At 39.9% G+C, this 25,758-nt stretch overlaps 2 protein-coding genes across 2 annotated transcripts in view; one reads left to right on the top strand and one right to left on the bottom strand.

Moving 5' to 3' along the window:
- Positions 1 to 11,193, top strand: part of LOC149276959 (cleavage stimulation factor subunit 3-like) — a 33,643-nt gene extending 22,450 nt beyond the window's left edge. The window contains exons 4-21 of the mRNA XM_089503207.1: positions 1,621 to 1,653; positions 2,378 to 2,475; positions 2,960 to 3,026; positions 3,124 to 3,158; positions 3,525 to 3,651; positions 3,796 to 3,873; positions 4,094 to 4,256; positions 4,456 to 4,565; positions 4,842 to 4,958; positions 5,149 to 5,223; positions 5,323 to 5,466; positions 6,734 to 6,836; positions 7,196 to 7,265; positions 7,892 to 8,087; positions 8,467 to 8,620; positions 8,897 to 8,991; positions 10,727 to 10,787; positions 10,991 to 11,193. Of these exons, the coding sequence (XP_089359333.1) occupies positions 1,621 to 1,653; positions 2,378 to 2,475; positions 2,960 to 3,026; positions 3,124 to 3,158; positions 3,525 to 3,651; positions 3,796 to 3,873; positions 4,094 to 4,256; positions 4,456 to 4,565; positions 4,842 to 4,958; positions 5,149 to 5,223; positions 5,323 to 5,466; positions 6,734 to 6,836; positions 7,196 to 7,265; positions 7,892 to 8,087; positions 8,467 to 8,620; positions 8,897 to 8,991; positions 10,727 to 10,787; positions 10,991 to 11,193 (1,929 nt within the window). The remainder of the gene's footprint in view (positions 1 to 1,620; positions 1,654 to 2,377; positions 2,476 to 2,959; positions 3,027 to 3,123; positions 3,159 to 3,524; positions 3,652 to 3,795; positions 3,874 to 4,093; positions 4,257 to 4,455; positions 4,566 to 4,841; positions 4,959 to 5,148; positions 5,224 to 5,322; positions 5,467 to 6,733; positions 6,837 to 7,195; positions 7,266 to 7,891; positions 8,088 to 8,466; positions 8,621 to 8,896; positions 8,992 to 10,726; positions 10,788 to 10,990) is intronic.
- A 4,420-nt stretch (positions 11,194 to 15,613) lies between these two features.
- On the bottom strand, positions 15,614 to 25,583 carry LOC149276960 (T-complex protein 11-like protein 1). Its single transcript, XM_089503232.1, has 9 exons — positions 25,427 to 25,583; positions 24,782 to 24,914; positions 21,621 to 21,741; positions 20,482 to 20,702; positions 19,838 to 19,974; positions 19,006 to 19,190; positions 17,307 to 17,488; positions 16,613 to 16,785; positions 15,614 to 15,813 (listed from the first exon to the last, which is right to left on the bottom strand). The coding sequence occupies exons 1-9, from the start codon at positions 25,581 to 25,583 to the stop codon at positions 15,614 to 15,616; spliced, it is 1,509 nt and encodes a 502-aa protein (XP_089359358.1).
- Between the last annotated feature and the right edge of the window lie 175 nt (positions 25,584 to 25,758).

The raw sequence follows: 25,758 nt of genomic DNA on the forward strand, positions 1-25,758 counted from the left end.
CCAGCTCTGGAAACCTAGCAGAATATTTATACTTTAAGAGGTCATTACAAATATGTCCTGTATGTATAAGTTCCAACTGCAAAGTCCTTGAGAGGTTTATCGGTTATTGCTATATTCAACTTCCGGGACATCATGACCGTTAACAATTTTGGTTGTTAAACAGGATAATGTAACAAAACCCTGACATGCTGTTAATTGTTAGTATGATCTGTGAAAAACCATTCCACCATTGAATCCACTAAGCAGTTTTGAAATAAAATGAGCTAAAAATCAATCTATTAGATTGCCTTTTAGCCCGTAATATATATATACATATATGTATATATATTGTAAATTATTCCTGAATACTACTTATAAATCAGAACTTGCTGGTGGTGAACCATAATCTCTTCTCCAGAAATTCCTGAAAACCTTCGGTGTTCGTTTGCCGCTGATTTGCCCACACACTCATGTTTACTCCTTAGTGAGACGGTCTAGAACCATTTATCAGCTGCAGATAACTTTTGACCATTACGGAGCAAGCAATTAAATATTAAATTGCGTTAAGGTAGATTTTTGGAAATTGTGAAGCATTGATACATCTTAATTCACAAATGTTACTTAGAACTACTGTAAAATAAAAATCTTGTGTTAGGGTTCATGTACAGTTCCTTGAAGACCAAAATATCTTCTAGTTTCCTTCTAAAGGGTCACAAACACGCCAGGAATTCCGTGTACCGTTGTCTGAATAAATTCCCATCTTCCCATTATTGGAGTCATGCATATATATATATATATATATATATATATTTTTTTTTCTGTCTTTATGTAATTCTTCCTTTGTATCAAGTCTAACAACCTTCCCTCTTCCAAGCCTCCTCTACTGATATATAGTGCCGTACTATGATACATCTGCATGACGTTTACATGTGAAAAGCTGTAGACTCCTACCTCCATTGGACATATGGGATGCTATTCAAAACATGTGACCCCAGCATGAAAGTCGAAACATGTTGCAGCAACAATCAAATTGTTGAGTTAATGCTTCGTGTAAATTTAAATTGCTGTTATTGCTTGGTTCGTGTCAGGAGGAGCTGTTATCTTCATCGTTGACACAGAATAAGAACACAATCATCAGTGGGTTGACTATCCTTTATTTCTGTGCACAGAAATACCTATATTCACTGGGATTTTATTAAAGAGGCAAAATATAATAATCACTGTTGGATCATGTATGTTACTGAAAGTGCAGATTGTCCACAAGACCAGAATTACACAAATGACAACTCTGAATTTGCATTGACTTGATCATGGATTCTGCACCAAGCTTGAGGTGCCCGAGGGCTGAACTCTTTGGGCTGTGAATGAACTCGTATTTGCTCGGGTATAGATCATGCCCTACATGCCCTAGGTTTTGGAGTATAACACTGACGGTAAAACCTGTTCCACGGTAAACGGTCCAAAGGGTTAAATCCACTGACTGTACAGAGAGTACACAGCAGGGTCAGGCATATAATAACACAGCGTTAGGAGCCTTGTTCGCAAGCAGCTACTTTCTACGGATTCTAAACTGATATTGCAAGACGTGTCCTTATTCCAACGTGCTACAATTTAAATATTGTTTGTTCAATTTCTTGGCAGATTAAGGCGAAAAACTACGACAAGGTTGAAAAGGTGAGGGGTTTTTTTTGTGTTTTTTTTTTATAAAATGTTCATATTGGGGATATCCCACTGAAGCGTTAGATAAGTGCGCTGGTACAGGTTCTATAACATTTCATTGCGGGAAAGAGGTCCATTTTTAACAAAACACATATATGAATAATAAAATCATCAAACGTGATGGCAGAAAATGACCACTTGATAGAATTTCTCTAATTTTATAAAACATTGCGTAAAGATCTCATACATCACCTAAATAAACCTTGTACGGTACCAAGCCGTATTACCTTTTCCGGTAAGCTGTGCCCTGCATCACACACTCTTCTTATGTTACCCTCAGATGCACCTGAATGTGGGCTCTAGGTGTCATGGGTCCTGGTGGCTTATCCTCGGTCCTTGTAGGTTCTGTGTAAGGAGTCTGGAGTTTCCTTGCTGTATGTATCGTATCCCCGCACCCTCATTTACTTCCAGTGAGTGCCACAGGGGAGAGCTCTGTGTCTCCAAACTCCAAAATATAGACTTTTTTTTATACCCCAGAACCTTAAAAGAAATTTTATTGAAAGTAGTTTAAGTTCAACTTCTTCTCCAGAAAGCTCAGATTAAAGAGACGTTGAGGCGTTTAGTAGTTTGTTTTTAGCTGCTCTATCCGGTTCTAATAATAAAAAAAAGTATTTAGCATAAATGGCATATCTATCCATATTTCAGGAATTATTCTAACATGCTTGAAATCTACCTACAGCTGTTTCAACGATGCCTCATGAAGGTCTTGCATATAGATCTGTGGAAATGTTATGTGTCCTATGTGCGGGAAACCAAGGGGAAACTGCCAAGTTACAAGTGAGTATTGGGATGTGCTCGATGAAATAAATGCTTTCTGATATCTCACAAGACAGAGTGCTCTGAGTAACATAACCGTAGGAAGTCAAAAAGCCAATCTCCTAACGAGTCTGTTTTAGTTATGGGATAAAAAAAGATTGAATATACTTAACTGCACAAAATAATAAGCCAGGCAGAATTAAACCTGGAAAAAATCTGGGAATGTGAAGGATACACAACATGAGTATTTCATACTTAACACTGAATATGAACACTGCCCTAAAAACTGCTGATCCATATGAATTGGGTAACAAAACGTTTGCACCGATACCTCTGCTGTACTGATTATAATATGGTTCTTGAGTGATGGGTAAAATGGAACTCATAATCTATTATTTTTAAGCCGTTTGTGCCAGGGCAGGATCTTGGTTAGGCAGCGCCAACCAATCTGGGTTTATTTCAGATCAACTCACAAGCGTTTTGTCCTGGTTTTTTTTATTCTTAGGGAGAAAATGGCGCAGGCTTATGACTTTGCTCTTGACAAAATTGGCATGGAAATTATGTCATATCAGGTAGGAGGTCTTGCCGTATACAATATTCCAAGCTTGTATATTGTATGACGTGGGTACAGCTGGTCTTTAATGTTGATTTATTTTCTCTCTTTTGCAGATATGGGTCGATTACATCAATTTTTTGAAAGGAGTGTAAGTTGGTTTTGTTTTTTTGTTCTGTGCCATTCAGTTCACTAGACCATGAGCTGCAGAGTTGAAACAATTCAACTCCCTTTAACTGTTCGTTGTGAAGCACCAGTCCCTGTGAGTTTGTCTTGCGAGAAGATCTGAGCCTTGTATAGTTATATTGTTGCAGGCGAGTCTCCCAAACACCATGTGGCTTAGTGAATAAACTATTGCGAGGAAGTTGTGTGACGTAGCATTTAAGAGCACAGGAAGATCTCATGAACCACACTTTTTTATCATAATGTACCCCATTGCTAGGAGTGCGTATTAGCCTCAGATATATTTTTGACTTGTTACATTTAATGACTGATCTTCCATTTATATCCCATTCAGGGAAGCCGTGGGTTCATACGCAGAAAACCAGAGAATTACTGCCGTCCGTAGGGTTTACCAGCGAGGCTGTGTCAACCCCATGATTAATATTGAGCAACTCTGGAGAGATTATAACAAGTATGAAGAGGTAAATTACCGAGTTAGCGTTCATCGCTGAGCCACTTTTCGTATTTGACATTAATCCGCAGTAATGCAGCTTTAAATTAAAAGCTGCCAATAGCTATGCATATGCGGGGATAACACATTGTTAATTCTCTACTCTTTCCTGAAGGGTATAAACATCCACCTTGCAAAGAAAATGATAGAAGATCGAAGCAGAGATTACATGAATGCTCGAAGAGTTGCCAAGGTATATATTGCTGAATGCGGAGTATGTAACATCTTGCATGTTTAAAAAAAACACAAAACCTGGTCCGCTGCTCGTCTACCCCACCGACTTTACTTCAAATCTGCGTCTTAACTTGAGGCAATGAGTTCCTACCATGTGTGGATAATCCACGGTGTCTGCATGCAGTGCAAACGTGTGACCATTCTCTGTATTTATGTGAAACCTTTCACGTTTATTGAAGGAATATGAGACGGTGATGAAAGGTTTGGATCGCAATGCTCCTTCCGTGCCCCCCCAGAATACCCCTCAGGAAGCCCAGCAGGTCGAGATGTGGAAAAAATACATACAGTGGGAAAAAAGTAATCCGCTCCGTACAGAAGATCAGACCCTCATAACCAAGAGAGGTAAGACCAGATGATGTCCAACGACACCAGCTTTTAGCCATTTGGATGGTGAAATGAGGTCTTTGGTCTTTTTTTTCACTGCATCGTTTTGTGAATAAGTCTTATATCCATGCTGAGCAGGGGAATCAAATATAAAGTGATGCTTCTACTTTATTTATTTTTTAACGCCTATTTGGCACTGTTCTTAATTTTCTCACAGTCATGTTTGCCTATGAACAATGCCTGTTGGTGCTGGGACATCATCCGGACATCTGGTACGAAGCTGCACAATATCTTGAACAGTCCAGCAAGCTGCTAGCTGAGAAGGGGGTATGTCTTTACATTAAAAACACATTTATTTCTAAACACATTGCAGCGAGATGTACAGTGGCCAGGCACGGCATAAAAGTGGCTTATGACATTAGATGATTTTATTAAAGTGGATAAAAAGGCCAACAGGGCCGCTTAAGGGTTTTTTTATCAGTATCTTAGCACTAAAGGGTTTATCTTTCTATATATAAATGAAATATATGATTATATACCGACTACCCATTATACAAAAAGACAAGGATCTCTGGTTGTAACATCGTTTTCTTATCATACTAGGACATGAATAATGCTAAACTCTTCAGTGACGAAGCTGCAAATATCTACGAACGTGCAATCAGCACCCTACTGAAAAAGAACATGCTGCTGTATTTTGCATATGCAGATTATGAAGAGGTTGGTCTCTCTTAAAACTTGTATTTTGTCCCTTATAAAGAAAAGGACTTTGCTATATCACATGCACGTTTCAGTGACCCGTTCAGAACAATAGATTGTAATAAAATGGTGTGATTTCTAGCCTGGCAAGAAATACTGTATTGCTATAAATAAAGAAATTGTTAATAACACGTTCTTGTTCTCACTTCAGAGTCGGATGAAATATGAAAAGACGCACAGCATATACAACAGACTTCTTGCCATAGATGATATAGACCCCACCTTGGTAAGATCTTTTTATGACTTTGCTTAATGACATCTCCACTGTAGAGAGAAGTTTTCAGTTCTTTGTTGATCATCATTATTCTGCAACCACTTCTTCCAGGTTTATATCCAATACATGAAATTTGCAAGGCGAGCCGAGGGCATCAAATCTGGGAGAATGATTTTCAAGAAAGCCAGAGAAGATGTTCGGACTCGGCATCATGTATATGTCACAGCAGCCTTAATGGAGTATTATTGTAGCAAGGTAGAGATATGGAAACAAAAATGTTTTTTGCGTTTTTTGTTTTTTTTTATGAAAAGAAAGGAATGGTCTGGGATTGTAGTGGACATGTAGCAGGTCAAAGGGAATAGCCACCAAGGAACCGGTTTCCAAGAAGCTTTACTTGAGTAGCTCTTTATCGTTTTAAACTACAATGCATGTCATAGCCTGTATCAGCATGTCCCAAGCTGCCTAGAAGCTGGGGGTAGTAGCTGTGGGTTCTTTATCTGCTGGAATAAGGACCAAATGTGACCTGCTGTAAACTTGCTAAAATGAGCAGCTTCAGGACACATCATTGATGTTTATAGTTGACCTGGCAACGTATGCCTTTGAAGAGAAATATTCCTGGGACCCCAAACCAACACGACTCTGAGGATGGGCACAAACACAAACTGGAAGATGCATGGGGCTAATATCTAACCCCCCACCACGGGGCATTATCCAGTAATGCTTGCATTGCTTTCAAGTGCCTAGAATCATGTGACCGTGGGTACAAGACTTGTGCATTCGGATTCGTATGAATTGCAACTTTACCAAATTTGTACGGAGCACAAAAAACGAGGCCAGACCCGCCAACGAGTTGGACACAAATAAAGGAAAAAGCTCTGAATTTTTATCCTAAATTCATGTGTTCGTATTCAATCTTCTCCCTTCTCTATTCTATCACCAATCGTTAATCTGGTATCTTCTTTCTTTGTCTGCATCTCCGCGGACATAACCCGGCAGCAGCTTCCGCCAAAATGGCGCTGCCATATTGCCTTCAGTTCACGTCAGGGCAAAATGACGGTGAATACGGTGAGGTTCTCTCCCCTGATTGGAGGATCAGGAAGATGACCCTATTGCCCTCAGTACTCCTAGGGCAAAATAATGGTGCTTGCAATGACGTACTCTCACAGCTGCATGCACCACCATTATGGCAGAAGCTGCCTTCAGGTTATGTCTACGGCGATGCCGGTGAAGAAAGAAGATAGCAGATTAAGGATTGAAGATAGAATAGAGAAGGTAGGAGAAGATCAAGAAGTGGAAGTGGTTGGCAAAAGCAGGAGTGGTCAGTGGAGGAGGTAGGGAAACACTTAGAGCATGAGAGAGTAAACAAGAATGAGAGTGTGGGAATAAGTGAGTGAATGTGGGCACCAGGCAATTAGGCTTAATTGTATTAAGATAGGAAATATAAATTTTATGATTTTTAGCATAAAATGTGTATATTAAACATCCCTGACTTTGTAATAACTAAACGGTCTTTTCATTTCAGGACACTTCAGTGGCCTTCAAAATATTTGAATTAGGATTGAAGAAATATGGAGATATACCAGAATATGTTCTCGCTTATATTGACTACTTGTCTCATCTCAATGGTGAGTTTCAGAAAGCGTTTTTTTTTTCCAGTTGCTCAACTAGGGATGAGGTGTATTTATTATGTTTATTAAAACCTAATTTTTATTGTAGATGAACTAAGAACAAATCTGGTCTTTTTACCTAGAACTGCCAAATGCCCGTTATATATTATAATTCTGAAGAACAATGTTAACTGCTTTACTTCCTACAAATCTGCCAGATGTTTAGCGGAGATTAACGTTTTCTAGGACTTAATAAAATGAAAATGTATCTGTTCTTGATACAGAGTCAATATTTCAATTAATCTTAGGGTTCCCCCAATATGCCCCAGTTACGAAATGGAAATATGTTAACAAAGTTTGTTTTTATCTGCTTGTAGAGGACAACAACACAAGAGTATTGTTTGAACGTGTTTTAACGTCCGGCAGTCTGCCTCCTGAGAAATCTGGGTAAGTTTTATGTAGCATATAAAAGAAAATATCTCTGTTTGATGTAAAAGAGCAAAAAAATGCATTTTTATAAGAGTAATGGCGCGGAAGATCAAATTCAAACGTAACATTTATTCAACACTTTATTTAAAATAAAAATGTTTAACCCAAAAGCAAGAAATTCTTTTGTGTTGTGTTTTTGGGTTAAGCCTCTCTGTTTTAAATACCGATAACCACCGATAAGCCTGCATTTTTTAACTGGAATTTACTTTATACAGTGGCAAACTTCCAGCTATATTGACTGGAGATTAGAATCAGGCATTGTAATCAAATCAATAATTTCTTAAGTGAAATCCTTCAGTGTGAGGGCCAAAGTGTTGAGCAGATGGATATCATTAATCGTGTGTACTTTGGGGTCTGATAAACAACAGTGCCTATGATCTGTAGTTGATGTTGTAGCTGCAGCACTTTCTTCCATGCGTGTGAATTCTATAGTCTGAGTAGAAATGTTCTTCTCTTCTGATAGAGCTCATTCTATAGGCGATAACTGGTCAGGGTAGTATGTTTTGTTTGTTACTGTTATGTTCCGCTGCTTTTTTTATTTCACTGTATCGTAAGTCTGAGATTCTAGGTTTCATGTCTCGCAGGGAAATATGGGCTCGTTTTTTGGCCTTTGAAAGCAATATCGGCGATCTGGCAAGTATTCTAAAAGTGGAGAAGAGGAGGTACACTGCCTTTAAAGAAGAGTACGAAGGGAAGGAGACAGCACTTCTTGTGGATAGATACAAGTTTATGGATCTGTACCCTTGTTCTAACAGCGAGCTCAAAGCCTTGGGTTACAAGGTATGTCTCCATGACTTAAGGGTTTAGTGACAGCAGCTAAAGATGGACTTTTACGTTGAGTCTCCAGTATTGGTGGCTAGTATCATTATTCGAAGCATTGTTACACAGGCACATCACATAGCTGGACATTAACTATTATCCTTTAAGCATTAGTTTTTGCATGGATGTAAGAACCATCCCTAGAGGTTTCAAGGTCTTTCCCCCAGTTGATCATCTCTTAAGGTGTCTGTTGCCCGCTCTGCTACCTATCACTTTAATTTTGATGATTTATTGTACTGATTAATTACCTCACACCTCTACCTTCACATAGTTCTCGAAGGCGCTGTAATGGACGTATAAACCTTGGAAATGCAAATCATCTTTTCTTTTTTTTCCCCAGGATGTTTCACGTGCCAAATTTGCAAATATAATCCAAGAGACCGTGGTTACTCCATCAATTACTCCATCCTTGAAGGATGAAATAGATAGAAAGCCGGAGTACCCCAAACCAGACACTAGCCAGATGATCCCTTTCCAACCAAGACATCTAGCTCGTAAGTCATGATAAAGATGCTGGACTTGTGGATCCACTGTGACATCTTTTGGTTCCATTGCCCCGGTAGAATGACTTTATATTCAGATCCACAGGATACCACCTTAAGTGTTTTTTGGCATTCAGTACTACTGAATCACAAGTTTTTAGAAGAATGATTTAAATTGCCAATTGTGTCTTGAGTCTGACAAAGCATGTTTGTTTTCACCTTGATGACCTTTAAGTTTAGGAGCGCTGGCCTTTATCCTTTTAAAAATAAATTTTGTGTTTCTTCTAGCACCTGGACTTCATCCAGTACCAGGAGGCGTTTTTCCTGTCCCCCCAGCTGCCGTGGTGCTCATGAAACTATTACCTCCACCCATATGCTACCAGGTAGGTGTTTGCATGTCGTGATGGGAAGAGCCAACGTATTTAAATAAACTAAACTTCTACAGGTTATACCTGCTGGGTGCATCTGTAGTAAACGTGTAAAGCTGTACATGTTTCATTTTGTCACAATGGAACACAGCGTTCCCAGAGAATCGATTGCTTTCGGTGGGGTTCAGGCATACTCTGTGTTGAGAATGATATGATATATCCTTCCCTATATATATATATATATATATATATATATATATATATATATATTAGGGCTGCAACTAACGATTATTTTAATAATCGATTAGTTGGCCGATTATTTTTTCGATTAATCGGATAAAAAAAAACAATATGCAAATTTTTTGTTTATTTAAAATAATTTAATGAACTGGATGTTAAAAAACAACTTAAAATTTACATTAACATTCTTATTTTGTTATGATGTAATAAAAAAACAATATTTTCAAAGTACAAAAACCCAAACACAATATTTATGAAACAAAATAACCCCAAACATTCTGAAAAGAGGTGGACTATTACTGTTCAAGAAACTTTGCACCCGGCACTTTGCACCCGGCACTTTGCACCCAGCCCTGGCACTTTGCACCCAGCACTTTGCCCCACCCCTGGCACTTTGCACCCGGCACTTTGCACCCAGCACTTTGCACCCAGCACTTTGCACCCAGCCCTGGCACTTTGCACCCAGAACTTTGCACCCAGCCCTGGCACTTTGCACCCAGCCCTGGCACTTTGCACCCAGCACTTTGCACCCGGCACTTTGCACCCAGCCCTGGCACTTTGCACCCAGCCCTGGCACTTTGCACCCAGCCCTGGCACTTTGCACCCAGCCCTGGCACTTTGCACCCAGCCCTGGCACTTTGCACCCAGCACTTTGCACCCAGCCCTGGCACTTTGCACCCAGCCCTGGCACTTTGCACCCGGCACTTTGCACCCAGCCCTGGCACTTTGCACCCAGCACTTTGCACCCAGCCCTGGCACTTTGCACCCAGCCCTGGCACTTTGCACTGTGCCCCTGCACCCAGTCTCCAACTCTGCCCTGCACCCAGCCCTGCCCCCACATTCTGCCCTGCCCCCACACTCACACCCTGCACCCACACTCACACCCTGCACCCACTCTGCTCTGCACCCACACTCACACTCTGCCCTGCACCCAGTCTCCAACTCTGCCCTGCACCCCCACCCCCACTCTGCCCTGCACCCAGTCTCCTGCCCTGCCCCCACACTCACACCCTGCCCTGCATCCCCACCCCCACCCTGCCCTGCACTCAGTCTCCTACCCTGGCCTGCCCCCCCCACCCCCACTCTGCCCTGCATCCCCTGAAACCCCACCCCCACCCCCGCGAACCGCTCTGTGCGAACGGAGCCACTCGCACAGAGCAAACCGCAACTAAAAGAAGGCGCGTGTAGCGGAAGCGGGGAACGCTCGCGGAAGTAAGTAAAAGGAGCCGAGTGCTCCAACAACGAATCGATCACTCGATTAATCGATAACGGAAATCGTCGACAACGATTTCCGTTATCGATTATTATCGATTTTATCGATTCGTTGTTTCAGCCCTAATATATATATATAGGGAAGGAGCAGGGAGCCTGCCTGCCGCTCCCTTTAAGGGATTATTGGCTTCAGGGATACCACAAAAAATTTTGAACTGCTTTACCACACACAGAAAATAAGCTAACTTCCCCAAAGTGTAAATGGAAACATCTAACTGCAGTGTCTTCATGTCCGCAGGGTCCTTTTGTGCAAGTAGATGAACTTATGGAAGTCTTCCGAAGATGCAAGATCCCAGAAAGTAAGTATTGTATTACTCTTGGTGTAAAGTCTGTTCCTCAAAGGAAGATAAGTTGGTCATAGAGCAAAGCTACAGAAGCTAACATTTTTATAGGCCACATTTTATATATTTTTAAAGGTTCAAATATAAGTTTGCAGACTAACACACCTTTACACTAAGAGTTATAGCTTATTATTGAACATTACATTTTTTTTTCCTTCTAGGTGTGGAAGAGGCTGTGAAGCTCATTACCGGGGGACAGGCAGAGCTAATGGCAGAAGGTAATGGACCAATTGAAGCCAACTCTATACTCAATAAATCATTAAAAAGACCAAATGAAGATTCTGACGATGATGAGGAGAAGGGAACCGTCGTCCTTCCTGTCCATGACATTTACAGAGCTCGGCAACAGAAGAGAATCCGGTGAAACATCTTACGTGTTGTTTAAAAAAAAGACTACCTATTCTACCAATGTTATGGGGTTATTATTTTTGTCTCTTAAACAATCTGCTCCAAGGAGGAAAAACCAAGAACTTTGTGTTGAAATAAGCTTGTGTTTTCATGGTGCCTCTATAACCCCAAAAAGAGAGAGAGCGTTGAAAAAAAAAAAATAAAAAAAAAATAATAATACAAAAAAATCCCTGGAGACATAAGGATAATTTTTACAAGAGAACCACGTGAAGGATTGTCTTGAAATGTACATATTCCCTGGTTCGTGGATCTGTGTTTTAATGTACAACTGGAAGGCTTGCTGGAGTTAACAGTTTTATTTTAAAAACTGTTTCGCTTATACCGTATGGCTTATTATTGTGTTTTTTGTTTTATTTTTATCCATGTTGACAGTCAGTGTGCCCGGAGAGCCTTCCCTTTCTCACGCAATTCATTGTTAGAAGAACAACCCCTTTTTTTTTTGTTTTTTTTTGTTTTTAATTTGTAGATTAATTTAGAGTTACATTCCTACAAAAAAGGAGATCCTAAACCTAACCCTTATACCACCAGGGAGCGGGAAACCTGCTCTGGCTTTAAAAAGGGTACACTTTGCTTTATTCAGATGGGTTTTATCAGTACTGAACAGCTGCTATTTTAAAAGGACACTGTCAATGTGAAAGTGAATGCAAGCATTGCACATACATTTCTCATATATTCTTTCCCCCAAGAAAAAAAAAATCTAATCAAACGAAAAATTAAATTGGTGGTGACTGTTTTAGTTTTATAACGGAGAGGCGCAATAACGCATTATTTCTGCAAAGTATTCCAGGCCTCATATTGGCAGTCTATTAAAGTTTTTATCCTGCCAATTTGTTTAAAAAGCAAAATGTTTTCCTTTTACCCCCCCCCCCCCCGAGACTTTAAAACTGAATGTGAGCTTTGCTTTCTAATACTGTGGATGGTGTGAATGTCATGCCTCTTGGCTTCTTCTTGGTTACCTGTAGTGATGTGTTAGAGACATCATCAAGCAATGTTCATTTTTTTTTTAAGAAAACATGATTTTGTTGTAAAAAATAAAAGAATTAAAAAAGTTTTTTTTTGTGTAATAGCATAATTATGTCTACTAGTGTTTGTGCACAGTGGCGTCTCGAGCTTTTATATTTAGGGGAGGCACATGGGGAAACAGGGACCAAAGTGTGTGTGGGGGCAATTATAAAATGCTACATATACACTATATATATATATATATATATATATATAATATGTACACTATGTATATATATACTCAGTGGCCACTTTATTAGGTACACCTGTGCAATTGCTTGTTAACACAAATAGCTAATCAGCCAATCACAAGGCAGCAACTCAATATACCGTATTTGCTCAATTATAAGACAAGGTTTTTTCCAGAGCAAATGCTCTGAAAAATACCCCTCGTCTTATAATCGGGGTCGTCTTATAATCAGACCTCAAATAGGTCTGACTATGAGACTAAGATCCAGATCCCCTGCAGCGATGCAAGGGACCTGGATCCTCCTGTGTTATGTCTGTATACATTTTCCTGTGTTTCACACTTTCACTATTTTGTACACAAAACCAGATTATGGTCTAAGCTTCAGTGTTCTGGTACGTGGCGAAAGCTATAATCCTATATATAGTAACATCTTCCCTGATGTTTTTAAATCCTGACTCTTATCTACAAAGCAAATGTAGCGGTTCCTCCATCCTGAACCAAGTTCTCTCATCAGTTTCTGTATCTTTTGCAGTATTCCTCCCTTCACCGGTTATTTATTTAATGACCGAATTCTGATTTAAGAAATCTGGGCTTTGATTTATATTTTCATATCATACTTTTGACAATACATCGATGCAACAGCCTGCAATGTATTTATGAGGGCCACTACACTGGACTTAGGGCAGAATTCTCAGCTTCCCTCCAAGACCTGCAGTGTAGAAGGAACATCTCTAGTGTGTCTTCCTTGTCTTGCATGTGTCCTCTTTGTACAGAGCATTAGAACATGATGTTACATCCTGGCACAGTTTGTACAGCATATTTGCTGCGGAGTAACTACAGAGGTTGCACATGGGACCAGCCCCAAATTCTAGAGGGGCAGTGCCTCGTCAGCCCCTGTATCCATTGTCCAAAAGCACTGATACATAGTATCTGATACAGCTTTCAGGGAAACGTGTGTGTGTGTGTGTGTGTGTGTGTAACTACATTACTTTTGTTGTGATGTAACAGGACATAATGTCCATCGAACCACCATCTCTTTCCGACGTTCATTTGCATAGTTCCCAATTTTGGCACCGTGTGTCTTGGTCATCCCATTAAATGAAACAGGACATCATTTTGGTTATCAGGAGTGTAATTTGGATCTTTTAGTATCTATTTATATATTTCTTTTCTTGCTATTGTTGCGTGTATGTATGTATAATCTTGGAGCCCTTGTTATATGAAATAACATTAAATCCAGGAGCCCTGAAGAGATGTCACTTTTTGGGTTGCTTTGTAATCCTAACTAGACCATGGTTGAAAAACCATGTAAACAAAATGTAAAACAATAGCGGCTCACTTTGTAATTTGAAAACAAAATTTGTCAGGCTGTACAGGCTGATTACAACAATTACTTTTATGATGTTACTGTTTAAATTAATAATCTGGGTTTTATACAGCCCAGTGTTCTAGAACACAGCCTTTTGTTTGTTGGCCATAGTTATGGGTCATGATCAGTCTGCAGGGGTGGAGCCAAAGAGGGGCAGAGTCATTTATTGCCCAGTGTATTTAAACATACATAGTTTAATCTTAATCCAGTTTGTGGATGGCAGTAAGTACTTTGACATATTTGTTCCCAAACAGCTTAAGAGTGACAGATTTCTGCCTATAAAGGTTAACTGTTAAGCTGTTGTGCCCAAACAGCTTGTCTTTGACATTTGTCCCCAAACCGCTCATCTCTGCCATGCTTGTTCCCAAAACGATTAACAGTTGCATATTTGTCCCCAAACAGTTTAACAGTGCCAATCTTATCCCCAAAACAGTTTAACAGTGCCAACTTTTTCCCAGCTTCCCAGTGCCATCTTTGTCTCCATTCAACTTTCAAATAACAATTTTGTCCCCAAACAGCTTCCCAGTACCAACTTTGTCTGCAGCTTACTTTGCTGGTGGTTACTGGCTTCACAGTGCACCTACCCCCCCACCCCGAAGAAGAATTGAGCCTGCCCGCTCAATATTGTTAATGGGCAGCACCAGCCATGAACATTATTGAGCGGGCAGGCTCAATTCTTCAGGTGGGTAGGGGCATCTGAGCAGTGGTGGGGCAGCTTTATATGCCACCCCTGTAAAGTACCACCCTAGGTCTTGGTGGCCTAAGCCAAGATACAGTACTAAGGTGGAGTCCATTCAGTAACTTAAGTTACCTGGATCATAGCTACCAAAAATTAATTGTGAAATAGTGAAATGTCTCGCACAATAAAACTATATTTGTGAAACAGTAATAAGTGAGCAGCTGTGGCCAATTGTGTATCCACACTCTAAAGAAAACTGCAAACAAACGGCAATATCATTTCATCTGCTGATTGGTTGGTTTTATTCAGCTACTCATAAAAAGTCCCATTGGCAGATAAGTCAGTAGTTTATTCTTTAGACCAAAACTGATTGAGCACATAGTGAAACACAAACAGATTAAATACAGACATGCTAAATCTGGCAGATCTAAAAGAAAAAAAGATTAAAAAAAAAAACTGATTTGGTATTGTTAATTTTGTAACTTTTTGTCAAGAAGCATTGTTGCAATAATAATACATCCTTTAGAGGGCGCATTTTCACAAGCAAATTCTGTATGTGACATGGATAATTATTTTTGGCATTGTGTGGCCAGTTTACCAATTAAACAAATAACTAGTTATTAGTTTACTTAATATGCGATTATCAATTAGTGTTATAGAATGGCTCATGAGTGTAGCTGTAAAAGGCCAAATTTGGCACCTAAATTTAGCTAGCTCAGTAGAAATGTATACGTGTATAATGTACTGTTGCAGTGTTATACTCCTTTGGTCCTGATAGGGTTAAATTAACACTGTACATTTGTTCTACCTATACAGTTAAAATAAACAGTAAATACGCTTAACTTTTTTACAAGCAATTAAAGAAATATTTTGCAGCCATTTATGTTACATGGTAAACAGTTTAAAATGCTTTTAAAATCCAAGACATTGACACAATAGTAAATAACGTCACCAATGTTACATAGATTTGGTGCTCTGCAAAAACAAAATTGTTCTAATAAGCAAATTTGCTTCCTCTGTGTCACTTTACTCTGTACCCCCCAAAAGATAAAAACACAGAAGCAAAACCAAAAACTGCCTCTATGTACCATTTAACATGGGTCATTTAGGTAAATGAAACCTTAGGGCTGGCAACGCTACTTATTCAATATAACACTAAGGATTGAATCATAATACGGACTAAACACCATCTTGTTGTAGTTAACCAGACGTGCAAATTTCACTGCTGTCTTCTCAAGTTCTTCGTGTAGTGGGCCCAGTCCTCCGGGTATCACCGGAAGGGGTCTCTGATTAGTGGCAAACAGGTAGCTCAGGAGAAACATATGGATCCTAGATTCTGCATAGAAAAAGAGCTGTGTAATATGTCATTATGGACCTACCCCCTGTGTTCAACTTCTTACCCCATTACTTTCTTTTCATACCTGTCTAGACGGAGGGACATAAGGATACAAACATTTTTTTTATTCACTCCCTACCTCCTCCAACAACCGTTTCAGTGTCTCGGACTTCCTCATCTCCGCTTTTCCTTCTCTGCTCCTCTTCCTCATCAGCTGCTCTGTCTCCGATTCTACTTCTTGCCATCCGCTGCTCCAATTCTGCTTGCTCCGTCTTGGTTTCTGCATTCCTCTCCCCTCTTCAGATTACTTCCTCAACAAGCTGGAGCCTCCACACACACCCCACGCGGACAACCTTTTTCCCAATTGGAATAATGCAGGCAGAGGTTGTCTCTGTGGTGTGCGTGGAGGGCCTCGTCTTGTTGTGGACGTACTCTAAAAAGAACAATGCACAAGCGAAGATGTGGAAGCGGTTGTGGGAGAATTTAGGGAGAGAGTGAGAAAAAACAATGAATTTCAAACGGAAATTCAAAGCTTTTTCATTTGTCTCGTTGGGGTCCTTCTTTGTTTTTGGACGCTTGTAGCAATAACAAAGTTAACCAAAGTTTGTTAAAATTCGTGCGAATAGGGATGCAAGAGTCTATTTATGGACAAATGCATTGTTATAAAGCTACTACAAAAATATTCAGCTGTCTGCCCTCTCATGCCTTTTTTACATTATATATATATATATATATATATATATATATATAAAATATTTCCAAATTTTCCTTCTAAATTACTTAATAAAAACAGACTCACCTATTAGCCGATATATGTGGTTAGAAGGGGATGCAGCTGCCTGTATTTGTCCTTTAAAAGACTCCAGATTTTCTCCAGAGATGGGGGTGAAGCCGCGCTGAGTAAGCGTTGTGTTTACCTCCATGCAGATCTTCTCGCTAAGCATAGCCCAGATTTCTTCTGCATTGTTAGATCTAACCATACATGAATGAGAAGAACATAGATCTCATTTTATAGGGCAGGAAAGCTCACAAGAAATAAGGCGTTGAACTCAAAATATTGCATTATTATTTAAGATGTGTGGCGGTTCCAAGCTTATTCACAATACTTTTCATGCAATGATATGAAAAAGTAACCTCTAAAACTGCTTTACCCGTTACCTATCAACAGGTGTCTGGGTACCACTTATATTAGTTAGTATTGAATTTGTAGTGGTTGTTTAATTTTTCCTTTTAAGAATGCAGTTTTGTCACAGTAAACTTCCAATGTGGGCCTTTATACAGGGCTAGAATTTTCATTAGAATATTTTAGCACCTCAAACTTTCATCTACACATGACATTTCACTTGTTTTAAACAGGCTTACATATTATTTAACTTGGGGCACCTGTGATGTACATCTGGCCAGCCGTGTAGAGCGACAGAACTAATAAGTTGACTTGAGTCATTACTGTGGAAAAGTGCAATTTTTTCCCATTAAAAAGTAAACCTACTTACTGAGAGTCCACATCCTGCAGTAACACTCTGATAAGAGCCTTCATTTTGTCTGTAAACCCAGGTAGTCCAGAAAGAGCAGAACCGGTTGAATTGTGTATTATTAACAGTAGTGTTCCCTCCTGGTTGAGCTTTACCAGCTCCTGCTGCATCTCCTGAAAACGTGTTTGGTCCATTAACACGGTCTAGTGGAAACGCACAAAAAAAAAACATGGTGAATGCCAACTGAAACATTATCTGATAAAAAGTAAAGGATGCAACAGTATCACTGATTCAAGTTACCGATAATTAACTCTACACCCCTATGTACTTTGATGACGACACTGGACATGACATCACCAACTGCATCTTCAATCAATTACTGTGTATCACTTGTGATATTCGATATGACCCTGGATAGTCCATCTCTGGCAAAGCAAATGTGGGCATGGAATTAAGTTCAGAGAACATAATCCACTTTCCCACGTTCTGAACAATCTGTGGACTCTTGATAAGTTTGGCTTATGGTAAACCAATGTTGTATTCTGCCTGCATTGACCCATTTCTGATAAGATTAAAATCTGGCTGCATTTAATTTGGTTCTAGACTACTTGAATACAGTCAGGTCGATTACCACAACTACCTCCTGAGTAAGACTCCACTTTTGGACAAAATTAGCTACAAAGGAATTTATCAGCAGGGTGTCATTGGGGTTCACAAAAGCTGTCCATTGATTCCTCTCAACAAGGTGGTGGAGATCTGCAAGTGGTGGCTTTTGCTGCTGATGGCACAGACCTCTCCGCTAGTGATTCCTCCTTTACAGTCCATGCATAGGATAGGTTTTTCTTATTATGTCCTGTTATTTACATATATTACAGTGGTACACCCCATTTTTGGACAGAATGAGCACTAGTTTGTGCTGACACAACCCACCAAGAGCACAGTTTCTGCCCCACTGTTTCCTGCCCAGTGAACACAATCAACAGATATAAGGCCGGGGCCAAATTTGTATCATATGTGTAAAGAGAGCCTGTTCACCTGCTATACAATAATAATAAATGGGTACGCAGAGTATCGATGGATCATAGTCTTTTAGGAGTATTCAAAATTAGTATAAAGCCACACATGCATGTCGTCTAATAACGCAATTCTAGCCAAGTGCCTTGGTCTCCTTCAAAGGTCACCTTAACCTGGGTAAAAATGTTTGGCTGGGAAACAAGGTCATGGTAAGTCAATAATAACCACAGGTCTGACTGAACCTACTGCCTGGGTAACCAAGACAAATAGACAAAACTTACTGAGTATTATTCAAAATGTAGGGTTTCTGGACATGCTACACGAAAAATACAACACGGTAAGGTCTGATGAGAACATGCAACAGAGAGTCGTACTTTTGCATGTGGAACCTGAACTGAAATGAGTGGGGATTTCCTACACAGCAAGATGTTTAGCATCACACTGGTCTCATACTAATGGAAAACTAATTCCATGATTACTGAGCTAGGTGGATCCAGGGTTATTGGACGTGGGGTACTGGGCACAACCAATGTTGGGTTACTGAAGCAGTAGGTCAATATACAGGGGTCCCCCCTTAGCTTTAAGGACACTGCATGGCATTTGTAATCACACGTTGGACAAAGCTCCTCCGACTTTCATCACTCCATAATTCTACCCATAAGCATGAGCACCCTTGCAGTTATTCTGAATTGAACAAAATACATACCTCTGGGAAAAGCCTACGCTGGTGGTCCCATGTAAGCAGTTTCATGTAGGCATGATTCAAAACAGAGACAGGAGACATGGACGCAGGTGCAGCTTCTGCCTTCAGATGCTCAGAGTTCTTACTTTGCAAAGTCTCCAGATCACGGGCAGATTCCTGTAACCACTGGGTGACAAATTCTAGAGCATCTGCAGCACAGGTTAAAGGAATGGTAGATTCATTTCAAGATTCTACTAGGAATTTTTGCACAATATACACTACACCGAACAAATGTCAATTCAATTTCCTTCTACTTTAATACTTATATTTACTTTTAACCAACAAGAGATCATATTCATCATATAACAGTCATGCAACCTCTGCCCTTTTATACCTCCTCCAACAAATTTACGCTAAATTAACTATTCCCAACTACTGTACTGTCTACCTCTACTACTGAATCGCAGAGTTAGGGAGCCTGATGTTTGAGAACCATCTTCATCCTCATGGGCCAATTATGTGATCACAACCCTACATTTCCTATATATCCTGGAACTAGGCGTTTTCAAATGGATTAACCATTTACGATATGTGGTTAACGACTACATGCCAAGTTTCCCTAATTCATGTCACATGGAAGACTTGAGCCATTTTTTGACAGAGCTATAGATAAGTGGGTGTGGCTAACTCCGCCCCACCCAGTTTCTCATATGTCCCACCCATTCGTGCCTCTGACCAGACCTTGTGTGTCCCACCCCTTGCTCTACTAGTAGCCATGTTTTTGGAGTAGATATGTCTCCTGGAATTTAAATTCAACCCTGGTTGAAGTGAATAGAAAAGAACAAAATATCCATACTTGTTTTTTTGTCGAAAAAGTCCTGGAACTTCTTGCGTTCGTACTCCACAGATTGTTGCATCAAATGGGGTCGAATGCTGCTTACAGCAAAGTTTGCCATGTCAAGTTTCATTAGGTCCAAGACGGAGAAAATTGCTCTGCCAAATGGGGAAGACACAATCCATTATCCTGCCATGGTCATGGTTTGTTTATGAATATCACACTATTTCATGTATTCCAAAAAATTCCACAAAAATGAGTAAAAACAGCAAAACAGCGATAGGTTATAGCTCCTTCTATAGGACACAATTTTAGCAAGATTTAACAAAAACCCAATTAAAGGGATAACTTCTGTCTTTAAACAAATTACAAAATTGCCAATACGACCGTCACCAATACTTGGTAATGGCACTAATGCTAAGCAATCCATATCCCCGAGCGGGCAGTTTTTGATACCATAGAGTTTATACAATTCTCACACAATCTAAAGTAAGTTAGTGCCATCAGTATCTCTTACGAGATTTCTGTACAATAAAGTAAGTCTGCAGAGGAATTTATACAAGAGGCCTGGAAGTTGCAAAGTCAGTGGTATTTATATCCCACTATTACAGAAATGAAAAGGTCTAATAAATCATCATTAATAATATATATTTTAGTCACCATACCTGAACAAGGATACAGGCTCTTTAATATCCCTGAGTTTCTTAATCTCTTCATCCCGAGCAGGCGAGCACAATGTTCCCATCATACCGATAATAAATTCCGCCAGTTTGGAGATATTTAAAGCTCTGTTCTCAGCTTCTTGTTTAATAAGGTCCAAATCTAGAACTTCATTAATTTGGTTCCTCAATCGAGTGTGACCGGGCAACAGAAAGGAAGTAAGTGCCTAAAAAAGAAAAATTTCTTATTTGCCAATATTACCTATGCAATGTCCAAATGGAAGAGGTGTCCTCAACCAAAAACAATGTTGATGTGAAATATATCAGTGGTGCACTGTAATCAAAATAAAGGCTGACCTCAGCAGGTATTAGTGTTTGGTCCGTACGGTCCATGACACCAAACTAAACCTGATGGGGGACGATTTTGATGTGTGTCTATACGAGTTAAAGGGGAAGAAGATGGAAAACTGTGAAGAGGCTGTCGCAGGAAAAAGATCTGGTTGAGCCAAGAGAACGGATCCCGTCCAACATCTGCAGGTCTAGAGCTAGGCAAGTCGTGGTTACACCTAATGCCTGGTTGAACCCAGCTCGACAGCAACCACGAGCTAAAGCCAAGCAACCATGAGCTAAAGCCAAGCCACCAGAGGGAAGGGGCATGGCTGCTATAAGTTGATGTGGAGAGAGAGAAGATCAGGGTGGGAGGTGGACGTTAGCAAACACTTCTCCCCCGCCCAGAGAATACTGTGGAATACAAAGGTGTTACATAAATCAATAAAATAATAGGTATAATAATAGAGCGCTAGTATTCAGCTGTGATTCCTGGAGATTCTGGGCAAAATCCATGTGTGGTCCTCGTGTGCCAGTATGGAAGCTCACAAGGAACCCTTGTTATCCAGAAAGCAATTCTGGCTCAATTTGCCAACCAACCATGGCACCCGCAGACCTGGGAGCCTCTATGTTATCCCTTTGGCTGACAATCAAATTACCATTATATCTTTCAAAACTGCTACCATAAATTATTGCTTTCCCAAGGCATAAAGACCATTGCAAACATTTGTAAATAACGTATTTCGCACAAAACACCAAAATGCTCTGAAAATAGCCCTGTAAAAACAGTGATGTTACTAAATATGGTGCAATCTCACCTCCTTTATTTCTCCCAGCAGTATAATTGCGTGGCCGTACACCGGGGGATCCTCCCTGAACTGAGCTTCCAGGCAGTCCCAGAATGCTTTGTGCAAAATGTCCCGAACCCTCTTCTCCAAGCTTTAAATAATGGGCAAATACATTTAATGTTAACAATAAAACAATGCCATAATGCAAATTCAATGGATCTATACAGAGGGAGGGGGAAGCTTAAAAGGAAAGTGTTGTTACAAAATGACATTAAATAATACAATTTGGTGTACGGCTGTGTATTGTATTGCAGAAGAACTTCTCATGGTTACTTTGAGTTCCAGTTAAAGGTAACAAAAGGCCAGTCTGATAATAAATAAATAAAGTTGGCACAGCTTTACTTTTTTAACAGACAAAAAATTATAAAAAGGTATTATGTTGTAAGTTTGAGTGTGCCATGATGTAACTTGAGATCAAGTCTAAAATAAAGGCACTACATAGATGTCAAACACTGTAAATTGGATTGATAGATAATTTTAGCTGAAGAGTACTCTAAAAGAGTGAATTAAATGCACATTTTAGTATACATTATTTGAGAATAAGTCAGGGCCAGACTGGCGGTGACGGGGAAGTTTAAGGCTCGCGGCCACCTGATGATGTCAGTGTAGTCGACTGTTTGCACAGCCGCATGCTGCGTTTTAGGCTCCAGTAGAGCTTTGCCAGGTTTTTCCAGCCTATATAGAGCAATGTTGGCAAGCGGCCACTCAGGCATTTGACCGGTGTGCTAGATGGCCAGTCTTGGCCTGTAAAGAGTAATAACTTTATTTATCATATTAGAAAAATGTGTGGAAGAACATCTGTATATTACGGAGAAAACAATAGCGTTATTTACATACCAGGGTATTCTCTTTATTAATGGCAAGTACTGGCTGGAACAAAATCACACAACAGGGAGCCAGAGCCAGCATTCCCCGCTGAAGTGTTTACTGTTTGCGAGCACTTTCATTCATTCACATCACATTCCAGGATATGTAGGAAGGTTTCAGGGTAATGATGGAATTATTAAGTTTTATTATGATTAAAGTCCCACTATTCTATGTGTCTTAAGATGCCTGAAATGTTTTAGGGAGGCCTGTATAGTGCCCGCTATCATTCAGCCATCCTGATTATGCATGTTTAGGAGGGATAGCCCTTCTTTCGAAACTCAGTCACATTAAATAGTCAAGGTAAAGCCATCCCAGCCACACGTCTAAGCACAGCGCAAAAAACAAAATGGTCCCCATCTGGCCATTTGAAATGTTGAGAGGTATTATCACTACACTTTTCTACGTTACTCACCGTGACCTAAGGTAGAGAGAAATGGTGGTTGGGCTGGGCCTTAAACACCATACTACAAACCCCAGCAATTATCATCTTGGGGCATTTTCACACCAACTCAGTGTATAACAAGCAAGCCTCTTTGTCTGACCACTTCTGCAAGCTAAACTCAGATCATGCTACACCATGAATGTGAACAAACCAGGAGTTTAACGGACTGAGTGTTCATTAGTCAAAGATATATCCATATTTTCTTTCGCTTGACGTTTTGGTAAGCAGTTCACTTCTTGGGAGAACATCCAATGCTTTCTCCTTCAAGTGAAAGTTTTTCACCTTACATGTTACGTATGTTAATGAAATCGTTAAAATGAAACCATTGTGTTGAATGATGGCCAGGCTTCTGTTTACTCACCAGCTGTTGCCAGTGCCTAAAGCAAAATGATGGCAACTCCTCTTCCGATTTATTTCAATTAAGATTTTTTTTTTTAATAAATACTAGCACTGAGCAATTATGGTGATTATAATTACTTTACAATTACAATGGTTCCGCATATTTCATAGAGGATCTTCTACAAAGTCAAATCATTCTAAGAGAGGGTGCCAAAGTAGGAAATTTTTAGATCACTTGAGCCATTAAAGAGAACACAAAGCCTCTGAGTATATTCAGACTGTGTATCAGCCACGAGGCTATCCAAATATACCGGTAAACTTCTTGAACATTTCCACCAAGTTAGAGGTGGGTTCACATCTGTTTAGCATCTCCGGGAGTTCTCCAGGTTCTAGGTGGTTCCAGGAACCACCACTGGTTGATGGCCTTCTAGAGTATTATTTCATGTTTGGATAAGTAAAGTTATGCGTTGTTTTACCTATTCCACAACAATTTCCATATATTGGGACTAGCATGCATTTTTCTGGCTCTGGTCAGTCTCGTCTATCTCCCAAAAGAAGCAAAAGGGAGGTGCTCTGGATGGTCAGATACCCTGTTTAACCCTTCAATCTTAAGGATGCTCAAAGAATGTGCAACACAGCGTACTCCTTTTAGAGCAGTACCTGACAAGAGGCTGACAGTTATGCGTAGGCTACCAACATTCTAGGCTGGTATTTGCAAAAATACTCGACTAGCTCAATTATGAGCATGTAACATGTAAATTATCAGAATCTAACAACTAATCCCATCCATAATGGACAATCCAGACCCAAAATGTCTCAGCCAATGAGAACAGAAATATGTTCGATGCTCTACCCTGTAAGAACAAATGCTCAGGATACTCAGATATACAAAAAAATACAATTCATTGTGTCAATAAAACATAATTAGCAAATAAAAGAAGAAAAGAGGGAAGAGAGAGAGAGATCCTGTGAAAGAATCAAACTAACAAAGCAGGAGCATCAAGAGGATCTCAATTCATATAAATTAATAAAGGTTAGTCCAGTTGATGATGATTTGCCTTCGTTTTCTGATGGTATTGGGACCATGTGCTGCTGCTCAGACGGTGTATCTTGATGCAGGCATGGGTGGAATCAGAGCACTTTGGTAGATATAGCGACATGGTAACACTATAAACCCTCAAGCAAGAATAAAATTCCTAATAATTTTCAATATGTTGCAACTAAGAAAACCAGGCTGTATGATGCATGTTACTGACACATTTAAAGGGCATAGTTGGCATGTTCTGTATGAGATCTTCATTAACATTATGACTATACTGGCACTTTATAATGGCAGACTCACTGCCAATGACAAAGGAAATAATGGTAGCTCTCCCATTAAGAAACCTAATGTCCTCAGGCTGTCAGTGTATGTTTTGCTCTGACCTTATTTGATATGAATAGAGTTTCTACTTGGCATCTTCACAATGCCAGTGTATTTTACCTGCCATCAGGAAGTTGGACTGGTTTAATCTGGAAACCTCCACTAACAACAATCTCATGAGCCAAGGCCATGTTGGTAACCCCTTTAGCCGCTTCCATTAGTTCTTCCTCTGACACAAATTGAGGGGGACTTGCTGCTATAAGACAAATAATAGTATGTTAGTTAAAAATCCAAGATATCTGCAGATAATGACTCAACTGTAGGAATTATTGGTTATATTATTGGATATTACATACTGCTTAACTACACATTTCAACATCATATATGAAAATACGGGACAATCCTTATCTATCAAGGTTATGATCAGTCTTGGCAGAGTGATTTCAGCACTTTGGGCGAATGCATATCATATGTGAAACGTGCCCATAGAAGTCAGGCTGGGGTAGGATAGCACCGGCTGAAAGGTTTTGCTCATAAATAGTGTCAAGTGCTGCTGTCTGCTCCATGGAAAGTCCAACAGATGACATTTAAAAAAAAGAAGGCAGATTCTGTCCACTATCAAAATTCCAACATTGATTATTCTATACAATCTATCTAATCAATAGGATCCTAACTCCTCATTGTTTTGTTGCATTTAACCTGCATGCTGTCTGTCATTTAATACATTTTAATGACTGATGTAGGAAAAGAATGCTATATACATACTCTGCAGAGTATTCTCTCCGTGAGGACTGGGGGTGTTTTGTTGAATCCTCTTTCGAACAGATTCCTGGGAGATATCGAAGCTCTCCTCATCCCTGGCTTTATCTGGATTACAGGATGCATCTTCCTTGGGGTTAGGCTGGTCTGGATCCAGAGGCATGGTCCTGTGAATTCTGCAATTCATGTAGAACGGTGAATCATAGAGCAGGCAGCTCTTCATCTATAATCCAACACTCATCAAGGACCTTGGCCCCCAATAAAGGATGAGTATTTGAAAACCTTAGTGGACACAGGATAAATCCTTCATCGGGGTGGAAAATCATACATGTATTTAA

Source organism: Sceloporus occidentalis, unplaced genomic scaffold, assembly GCF_023333645.1.
Source record: "Sceloporus occidentalis isolate IW3139 unplaced genomic scaffold, rSceOcc1.0.p SCAF_223, whole genome shotgun sequence".
Lineage (NCBI taxonomy): Eukaryota > Metazoa > Chordata > Lepidosauria > Squamata > Phrynosomatidae > Sceloporus > Sceloporus occidentalis.

Coding starts and splice junctions, on each gene's coding strand:
- LOC149276960 (XM_089503232.1), bottom strand. CDS start 25,583: ATGCCTCTGGATCCAGACCAGCCTAACCCCAAGGAAGATGCATCCTGT. Junction 20,703..21,620: donor TGCTGGGAGAAATAAAGGAG/GTGAGATTGCAC, acceptor TTTCTTTTTTAG/GCACTTACTTCCTTTCTGTT. Junction 16,786..17,306: donor CTGCAGGATGTGGACTCTCA/GTAAGTAGGTTT, acceptor ATGTATGGTTAG/ATCTAACAATGCAGAAGAAA.